General features: G+C 40.7%; 1 protein-coding gene across 1 annotated transcript in view; it reads right to left on the reverse strand.

The window, feature by feature from the left end:
* AK5 (adenylate kinase 5) overlaps positions 1-10,866 on the reverse strand; it is a 245,420-nt gene that overhangs the window by 62,168 nt on the left and 172,386 nt on the right. The window contains exons 9-10 of the mRNA XM_007458720.1: positions 4,867-4,909; positions 2,597-2,641 (exon numbers count right to left, since the gene is read on the reverse strand). Of these exons, the coding sequence (XP_007458782.1) occupies positions 2,597-2,641; positions 4,867-4,909 (88 nt within the window). The remainder of the gene's footprint in view (positions 1-2,596; positions 2,642-4,866; positions 4,910-10,866) is intronic.

Here is a 10,866-nt window from a genome sequence, read left to right on the forward strand (position 1 = left end):
TGAATCCGTGGATTTAACCAACCTGGACCGGGTAGTACTGTAGTATTTATTATTGAAAAAAATCAGCGTATAAGTGGACCCGTGCAGTTCAAACCCATGTTGTTCAAGGCTTAAGTATATTTAGAACTAAAGCCTTAATTTTCAAGCAGAATCCAGTAAATAGCCTAGAAGGAGAACCATCATTTTCCTTCTCATTGCAGTTGCTTTGTACATGGCCCAAACAGTAAGCTGAAATCCTTCTTTTCTAGAATAGTGACTGACTAACAAGTTGAAGTACATGAGAGTCTGGTTGATATAAAAAAAAGAAAACCTTTATTCAGAGCGGCAGTTTTTAGTGTGGTCTGTGGACCCTGGAGGGCCTTAAGGTTTGTCTGGTCCGAGACACTTTTTTTTTTTCTTGGCTGCACTGCATGGCATGTGGGATCTTTGTTCCCCAACCAAGGATCAAACCCGCATCCCCTGCATCGGAAGCGTGGTATCTCAACCACTGGATCACCAGGGAAGTCCTGATGCCAGATTTTATATTGTGCTATTTCACCTTCTGAAGGGCACAGGGCTTAGTAACAGGTGAGCTGAGATCTTTACGCCTGGCTAGATAGAAGCAATATTTGAAAATACACTCAAAATTCAAGTATGGTGCCAAACAATGGGTAAATCTGAAATAATATTATTCTTAGAGACAATAACAACCACCACAAAACATGCTGTACTATTTTAAAAAGCTTTTTTTTGGACCACATTATTAAAAACACAGATTGCTATGTGATAATAAAGCCTCATTCTTTGGATTCCGGAACTCCAAGTTTAAAGAGTCTCCCCTTTTCCTAATTTGGCCTCTAAGATAAAAGCTGGACAGAAAGTATAATTTATTGTGTATACTCTAGATGCCAAGATAATTGATTAAAATTTGTGTGGAAAGGGGAATTTTCTTTGAAATTATGATGATGAGTTTCTTTTCAGTAAGGAGTAGACATAATGTACTTTTACTTTCTGAAAAGAATGTAAACTAAGTGCGGCCATAGTCCATCCAGTTCCCAAGGCTAAGGTCAACTAGAGACAAGCAGGTCAGAAACAGAGCTCAATTGAGCTCAAGAATTCTCACTGCTTAGACACGCTGTTCACTTTGGCTAGACTTCGTCTTTCTCTCACCTCCCACTAATCCCTTCAGTCATCCATCTTTTCCTTTAGTTCCCTGCTTAAATGTCACTTTCACAGGGCCTTCCCTGATCACCCATTTTTACCACAAACACTTCACCCTGCTTGTTCGCTGTTTCAGCTCATTTCCTTCCCAATGCTTTTCAAGGTTTGTGATAATAATTTGATTAGTTCTCCTTTTCCTCTAAGATGGAAACTCTCTGATCCCTGCTCACTGCCCAGCATGGGTCCAATATTCAGTAAGTAGCTGGTGGATGATTAAATGTGGGGGACCGTCTAGGGTGGCAACCCACATAACTCAGTGGTGGGGTGAGGAGGGCCCGGAAATGGGGAACCACACCCATGGACCCTGGTCTCCTCTTTGCCACCACTTGTTTGAATGACCTGCCTCAAACCCCTTAAATTCTCTGTGACTCAGTTTCTTCATCTGACAATGAGGGAGGTTTACTGAGAGATTTCCAAGGAAGAATCCTGACTTTAGGGTGCAAGATTCTAAGTATATCTGAGTATATTTCTAGGGTGCTGATAACCATTCTTTTTCCCACTCATTGAGGAGGTGTGGACCTTTTCATTATTTCTGAATATAAATAGGTATTTTCTGAAAAACGTACAGTATTAAGTGAGTGTATTAACTTTTCTATAGACTTGACTAGCTAGAGGGAAAAGCACTAAGTTTCGGGAGGTGATCTGACGATATTTTGTCCTATTCTATGTAATTTTAACTGCTGTGCAACTAGTCCCATTTATTCCCAAGAGAAAAACTGGAAATCTGGTTCTCACACTAATAAGCTCTGTGACCTTGGACAACTTGCTTAACCTTCTGAGGCTCACTTTTCTTGTCTGTGTAATGGAACTGTAATAGGGATGGACTGCCAACCTAATGAGATTGTGTAAGGATTAAAGGAGATAACTTGGAACATATTAGGTGCTCAGAAAATGCTGGTTAACCTGAAATGAATTTTATCCCACAATTTGTTTCCCAGTGAGTTTCTTTGTGCTAGGGCATAAAACAAACGAGATTGTTTTTGTTGTTAGCTGTATGGAATGCAGGGTATGGTTATTAAGGTATACTTGAATATGTGGTTACTGATGTATTTAGTTTAGGGAGGAGCAGGTCATTGTTCAAACAGAAAAGGTGTTAGATTTTAACAGACATAGGCATCCTTTTACCTGTGGGATTATAATGCATTTTATTATCATAGAGCTAAACTCAGGAGTTTGATATTCCTTAGAGTCCTGCTTTGTCTATGCTGAAAAGATACAAAGCCAAAGTAATATAAAACTGTATAAATGAAAGAAATGATCCGGAAGCCTCGGGGGTGTAATCTTGACTAAAAAAGGGCCAAGACTTCAAAACAGGTTGAGAAATGAGTAGTCTTTTTTCCTTACCACATTGTTATTATTAGCAATTATATTTGAAAATTTGAGGGCTGTTACTCACCAATCAGGAAAATAATTTTACACTTTCTCAAATCTTCCGTGAAACCTTTAAAATAAGAATAATTTAAGTTATACAGAAAGAAAAACTGTATTGAAACCCTGGTTTTATACTATATAGTATATAGTATTATACAGCATATAGTATAGTATAATATATACTATTACATTATGTATTATAGTATACAATATTCTATATAATATATAGAGAATAGATAGCATAGAGATAAAACAAAAGTCATGAAGGTGGTGAGTGAGAACTGAATCTGGGAACCACTGCTTTAAGGCAAAAGAATGATTAGGGATTTTTGGCAAAGTGCGAAACTCTGCAGAGTTTGCGGAGCCCTAAAAGATTTCCAGTTGTCACATGATGTAGTAGGTAGTCATGAAGTGGTTCATTTATATACACAACGTTACATTTTTGCAGGAATCCACTATTAGTTGAGTGAAAGGCCCAACTCTACCAGAGAGAGATAGAGACAGAGAGCGACAGAGAGAGAGAGAGAAGAGAGAGAGAGAGAGAGAGAGAGAGAGGGAGGGAGGGAGGGAATAGGGCATGAAGAATTGAGTTGGGGTAGAAGAAGAAAGAGACAAGGGAAAAAGAGCTGGAAACAGAGGAAAGAGGTGAATTTGGGGGTCTTTGGAACCATTTGGTTTTCACATGAAAGGATTTTTTGTTATTGTTCCCTGAAATCAAACAGATGCTTCAGTCTCTTTACAGAGTAGCCCATGGTGACTGGAAAAATCGAGTATTATCTGGAACTTTCTGTTAAAGGCAGATAGATTGATGCTTTTAACACGTGGAGCCAAAGGGCCATCTCATGTTCTCCATATTTCTGGTTTGCTTTTTTCTTCTAGCTTACTTTTATGAAGCTGAGCAACATTTAATGTATTTGCAATCTAGGAAAGTGGTTATTATTGTTAGTATTAGTAGTAGTATGGTTATCTTATTCCAGTTTAAAAAAAATAGTTCTTTTTTTAAAATTACTAGTTATTTTTAAAAATTAATGATGGTACATTCATAAAAAGATAGTACATTCATACAATGAATGTACAAATTAAGTTTATAGAGAGTTTTTAATGACATGGGAACATGCTTACATTATGATAGGTACAAAATATTGGAGATAATGTTTGTATATACACGTGTATTCTCAACTAGGTGAATATAGGTATATAGACAATACACTGCAATAAAATAAACCAGAATGTTACCCATGATTATTCAGAGGTCATAAGGTCTTAGATGGCTCCTATTTTCTACCTTAAAAAAATTTCCACGTGAATGTGTGTTAATTTTATAACCAGGAAAAGAGGAAACTTTATTCATCAATCAATCAATCCCCATCCAGTTGGGGCTGAGTTGATTATTTGCACTTGGCTCATGTTTATGTGCCTTTTCCTCATGAATCACCATTATGTCATTTGGTGACTGCAATTTTTACATACTGCTCTTGCCATTATCATCAAATGACACTTTATCTACTACCCCATGCTCATGGAGCAGCAGGATTCGAGCTGGGTTTATTTAGAAAGCCAATTCACTTACTTGTATATGCTCCCAGTCAATGTAAATATATTTCCACGGACCATAATTATAACAACAGTTATCACAGAGTGGAAATGATAGCAGGTATTGTTTTCTAGGGCAATCATGAAACTTATCTTTTTCTGGACAAACTCAAATTCACATAATTTAATCTATTTTCAGTTCCATGTGTAGCTAATTATGGTTGGATTTTTTTTTTAGTTTTGGCAAGACTTTTAACATGACAAAATTATGAAGCACTATAGTTTAGGTGTTTCTTAAGTTGCATCCCAACGGTACACTGCAGAGTAGTAACCACGATGCAGGAAAAAGACTTTTGTGTTCCAATAAAATTTGAAGAATGGTGAATTAAAGATAGCCAGCTCTCTTTCCTACAGGACATGTGGGAGTCTTGCTGTGCTCTTATATATGTGAATCTTCCAAAGGGGATTGGGTATTATGTTTTCCAAACATTTTAACCAGAGCATCCTCTCTTCACTGAGCATCTTGGGGCTCATGTTCTCTGAGCAGTGAGGAAATGCATCTCTTGGTAAGGCGTCCCTTTGATTCTTTACGTGGACCAAAAGGGGAGAGATCCAAAGAGTCCCAATCTTAATCATGTTCCCTGGCTAAGGGAAAAGTACAAGCTGTTGGTAGATTATTATCTCTTAGTGGTGTTTAATAAAAAAGACATGCTCAGAGCTACTAAAATGACAACTTTGGTCTGATCAGTAAAGAAAGCTCACCTCCTATGGTGTCTTCTTCAAACACATTTAACTGGTCATCACCCTGTTTATAAAAAAATCAAAATATTAGATGATAATACTAACAGGCATTGTACTAAACTTCTAGCCAGCATTAACATACTTAACCTTCCAAAGGACTCTGTGAAGGAGGTACCATTATTACCCAGCTTTTACAGATGAAAACCATACTGAGCTTAAGAAGTTAGTTCCCCAAGGCCACATAGCAGTGAGGGACAAAGCCCAGATTTAAACCTGGGCTGTCTGTCCCCAGAGCTCATGCTCTTTGTAACAGGTGCAGTATCCTGCCCTTTTCCTTGGTGCATAACTCTCTGTGGTCAGAAAAGCTGATGTAAAGAAGACAAAACTGATAGAAGTACTTGAAGCTCACTGATAGGAGGAGTACAGCCATTTTACAAACAACTCCATGATTTATAGCTGGACTTGGCAAACTTTCTGGAAAGGGACAGATAGTAAACATTTTCAGCACTGTGAGCCATATGGTCTCACTACTTAACCAACAGCCTCAGTCTGCCAATCCCTGAACGAAAGCATGAAATAAGGGAAGTTGGAATGACCAGCTTTGATTGATGCCTGCCTTTTAAATTTCCATTTTATTTTTTAATCAAACAGCTCCTCCTTTTTCCTTACAGAAAAACCCATGATGGTTGGGAAAAAAATCCAGAAAGGAAATCTGTAAAAAGGCATTGGTGAGATTTCTCACTCCCACCTATGTCTCTATCCATCCCATTTTCTCACTCCCTCATCCCTTAGAGATAACCACTCATAAAAGTTTTTTGGGGGGGTATCTTTCCAGATACACAAAAACTGACTTCTAGATATCTATGGATACACTTGAGTATAACTACATGATCTTATTACCTCCATTACACAGAAAGAAGCAAACATATTATATATGCATATGTTTATAATATACATACTAATCTGATAATACTGTTCTTCCCTTTGCTTTTTCACTTATCAATATATCTAGGAGAACCTTCTGTATCCGTACAGATGTTCTTGGGTTATACAGTATTCCACTGTATGGAAGGTACCATAGTTGTTATTGTTTTTAACTAGTTCTTTATTGATGGACCATTGAGTTGTTCGCAATCTTGGACTATTTTCGAAAAAGTAGCACAATGAATAAACTCATATAAATGTCATTTCACACATATATACCTGTAGGATAAATTCCCAGAGAGCGTGCTGTGCAGGCAAAGAATAAATGTATTTATAATTTTGATAGATGTTTCCAAACTGCTCTCCCTAGAGGCTGTGTAGTTTTTCAGGGACAGCCTCTGGCTCATGCTTTACTCCAGCCTCTTGCCTCTAATTTGCTTTGATACAGGAGTCAGTTAAATGAGGTTGCCTGGTTGTATTAATGCTCCCTTTAGGTAAACTGCCACAAAAGCACTTTGTTTGAAAACAGAGCCTTGCCATTCTTTTTTATTTATTTTTTTTATTTTTTATTTTTTGGTACGTGGGCCTCTCACTGTTGAGGCCTCTCCCGTTGCAGAGCACAGGCTCCGGATGCGCAGGCTCAGCGGCCATGGCTCACGGGCCCAGCCGCTCCGTGCATGTGGGATCTTCCCGGACCGGGAATGTGGGATCTTCCCGGACACGAACCCGTGTCCCCTGCATCAGCAGGCGGACTCTCAACCACTGCACCACCAGGGAAGCCCACCATCCTTTTTTAGAACATTCGCCTTCAGGGCAAATTTATTGCTTGTCTTCCTAGATTTGCCTGTGTATCCAGAGCTATTCCAGGTGAGAGAAGAGTATTTAATGGACTAGTTATTCAGGGACACATTTACATTAATTAACTCCTTTCCATGAATAGAAGAAAACATCCACTATTCCTCAGTGAGCCTCCGCCCACTTCCCTTACTGAAATCATTGCATTTCACATTGTGCAGGGATCGTCTAATCCAACTCTACCACCCCTGCACTACCATTTTACAGGTGAGGAAATTGGTAGTTGCAGAGGCCATGTGAGGGGCCCATGGCCACATCATCATGTCCTTAGTGAGGCCAGGGTTGGGATGAGAACCGCATCTCCTAACACACAGTCTGGCTTCTAGAGATTTAGTCCCATCATCTTAGCTACCATAGTGGACCTGTTAGTGTCCTGCTGCTCAGCTGGCTGGTACATCCATCCCCCAGCTGCTGCTAAGAGCACACAGGAGTCTGGTCCCTCCCTCAAGCTGGGATGACTCTGGTATAAGTTGTTCCCCAGTGGTCCCCTTGAGATGAAGGTGAAGCTAATATCCAGCTGGTTTCTCCCCCTGCCCTATCCTGCATCTCTCCCTGTCTCACAAGAGCACACCTAATAACACACTTGCAAAGAATCCCCATCTTAGCCTCTGCTTCTAGGGAAGCCCACCTGAGACAGGGACCTATTTGAAGCAATTAATATGTTTGCCTAAGATGCAGCTACATAGAAAGAGGCTCAATAGCCTTTGCTGGAAAAGAATCGTTTAATCAGACTCTGCTTATTGCTTGTCAAACAGCTATTGAATATATTCAGGTAACGTTAAGAGGAAACCATGAGGTCTTTTCTCTCAATTTTTAATATTATTGTTGAGTTATCAGACTTACACCCACCTTATAGACCAAACTGTAACAGATCTTTCTCGTACCTGGCTATCATGTCTTGGGAGTTTGATCAGGATTAATCTGAATTCATAAAACAATGCACGAGGTTATAAAAGGGCCTTTCTGACCTTTATTTGGCTTCTTGAGTCTGACCTGCTTTTATCCACAGCTCTTATTCACAGTCTTCTGTTCTGTTTGCCCATGAATGCATTGATAGTGAACAAGTTTTTGGAGCATAGATGCAACCATCAAACACTCTCCATCAGGAAAGTGCTGCCCTGCACTCACTGACATGAAAACCCAGGTGAATGAGATGTTCGATTGCAGGGTGTCATTTTCCAGTGATGCCAAATAAACTTCACAACTGATCTTTTGTAGATAAAATTTATCTGACATCTAAACACACACACATACATGAAACAACCAGTGAGAGGCAAACACTCCTGGTTTTGGTGAAAAGATGTCATACAGCCTCCGGGGGCCCTAATTCTTTTTCTTTTCAAATGCTAGGTGTGTTCTGCATAAGAGGCATTGATTTCAGAATGTCAGTTACATAAGGTGCAAAATGTTAGATAAGCTTCTTGGAGAAATGGCTGATAAGGTGTTTATATCCAGTTCCACTGTAGCTGCACCTTCTGTGAGGCATTCTTGGAGAAAACACAACCCACTAACAACCGAGTTCCACCCTGGGTACCTGTGGGTGCCTCTGGGGGTTGCAGCCTTTTACCTTGCTGCTGCTCCATCCACTAAGCCCTTTGTTGCCTGTAAGTCTGAATGCGGGGTTAGACTTTGTGGGTACAGTGAGACATAGAAGGCTTTCTGCAAGTGTAAAACTAGGCTTTCGGGGCATGAAGCGGCATATACCAAATACGAAGAAACTTACAAAGAGAGGTAGTACAAAAACAGGCACAGATTTATGTAAGCGCCATTTGTGACTCACTAGTCTTGAACCCAGACACAGCCTGCAATGACGCTGTTAATACTGGTGAAGGTAGGAAAGCCTGCAACAAAACCACTAGCCCCCAAAAGCCAACTCAGGTTGCCACATTTTTTTTTTGTGCTCGGTATTGGATAATATGTTGGTAGTTGATGGTGAGAAATCTAGAATCCTGTTGAACACATTTAGAACCTCAGGGTAGGATTGGTGGCTTTATGCGGAAGCTGGATTTGGACTACAGATTGGTTTTGGTCTCTATCCCTCATTCCCAGTCAAGCCAGAGCCGTAGGAGAGTAAAAGCAACCTGCATTCAACTTTACTTCCCTGCGTGGATCTGTAGGCAAGCTACTACCTCTGCAAGGCTGGATTCTGGTATTCTTTGTAGGAAGAGCAGCTAATTGGTGTGCGTTTGTGTTTTCCTTTTGGGTCAGAGGTCCTATTATCTTCACCTTGAGATATGGATGTTTTGTCGTTCCCAGCGCCTTGAATTATTGAATTTTGGGTGGGCAAGATCAAAACAACATAGCTTCATAGATGGTTCACCATCTATGGTGAAGTTCTTCATCCTGCTTTGATGTCAGCACAGCATCTGCTCCTGGTTACGGGACCAGCGGCCCTGTCACAAGCAGATCATGTCATGATATGAAGCTGACACTTAAACAGTGCTTTACAGCTCTGGCAGCATTTCTACAGATATGATCTTACTGGATCCTTGCTGCAACCCTCATAGGAATGATGAAACTAAAGTTCTGTTGTACCACTGGATTGGGATGTATCTGAGCTTCCACTGCTGCGCAGAGCTGGGCTGAGGACTGACCTCGGTGCCCTGATACCAAGCTACATTTCCTCATCAGCATCCTCTTACTGTTATGTGTGTGTGTGTGGGGTGGGGGCAGTCATCAGATCCTCTACTGCCCCTCCTTGAGTAGATGGTGCTGATTTTTAAAATCCTTTTGGGGACCACAAACCAAACCCACCCTGGGAAAGAGCGGGAAGTAGTAGGTCATTTGGGGAGTGTTTTCCTAGTTCTCGTTTGTATTAAACAGTGTGTGTGTGGATGTCCCTGGTGGCGCAGTGGTTAAGAATCTGCCTGCCAATGCAGGGGACACGGGTTCAATCCCTGGTTTGGGAAGATCCCACATGCTGCGGAGCAACTAAGCCCCTGCGTCACAGCTACTGAGCCTGCACTCTAGAGCCCGCGAGCCACAACTACTGAAGCCCATGCACCTAGAGCCCATACTCCGCAACAAGAGAAGCCTCCGCAGTGAGAAGCCCACGCACCGCAACGAAGAGTAGCCCCCGCTCGCCACAACTAGAGAAAGCCCGTGCGCAGCAATGAAGACCCAACGCAGCCAAAAAATAAATTAAAAAAAAGAAACCAGTGTGTGTGTTTCATGGCATAAAAAATGTGTATAGCTTCGAGTGGGATTATGAGAAAGAGGCTTTATATAACAATAAAATGTCACAGCAAAGATTAATTTTTGGCCCTAAAATTCACAAATACTGCAAAGAAAAAACGATTTTCTTTCTCTGGCACTGAGCCCAGATAACAATCCATTTTTAATTTCTTTTGAAAATCCAAAAAAATTGATTTCAAAGAGATTCTGTAGTTTCTGAGACAATGTGAGGAGCAGTGTTTTCTAACTTTTTCTTACTTCAACTAGTACTAAGCAGATCATCCAAATTCTGGGAAAATCATGACCCATGAAATGCTAGCATATGAGGATTTTCCATTTAAATTTGTCTAAAGACACTATCTCTGATTATAAGAAGCAATAGCAGGGAAGTAGGGCTGGGGTTGAGACGCAAAAGGTCCTGCCGTTCTCAGAAGGGTTCATCTTTATTGAGAACCAGAATCTTAACAGGAAAGAAGAATAAGTAAAAAGGAACAAATAAAATAGTACCATTTTCCCATTGTGGAGCCTGAAAATGAGATTTTTGGATACTCTTTCTTTATGCCTGTTAAGGAACAAAAACAGCAAAACACCTCACATAAACAATTTTAAAAATGGTTATCGGAACTGCTATTTGGGTAACATTTGGAGTGTTTGTAATATGTGTGATTTCATCTGGTCCTCCAGAAAACACTAGCAGGTAGGCAGGTTTGCTGTTTCCCATATTTCAGACGGGGAAACTCAGGCTCAGAAAGCTTATGTGACTTGTGCAGGATGCTCCAGCCAGTGGGGTTTCCTGATTCCCAAGCTTGTGTTCTAAACACCTCTTCTGCTGCCCCAGAAGGAGGGTGATGACTTGTCTGCGTGTCAAGTGCAGGAGGACAGAGCGTATCGAGCGACTGCACCACAGCAGGGTAGGGAACGCTCATGGTGTCACATGAATAGAGATGAAGATGGATTCATCTGCTAAAAGAGGGACTGAAGCTGGATCCTGCTCAGCAAGTGACTTGAAAATGGAACTCTCAAGTTTTACTGTCGAATGAAGTTTTGAAATTCCTCAGATCTTCAGCA

This window comes from Lipotes vexillifer, unplaced genomic scaffold (assembly GCF_000442215.2).
Source record: "Lipotes vexillifer unplaced genomic scaffold, Lipotes_vexillifer_v1.1 scaffold419, whole genome shotgun sequence".
Lineage (NCBI taxonomy): Eukaryota > Metazoa > Chordata > Mammalia > Artiodactyla > Lipotidae > Lipotes > Lipotes vexillifer.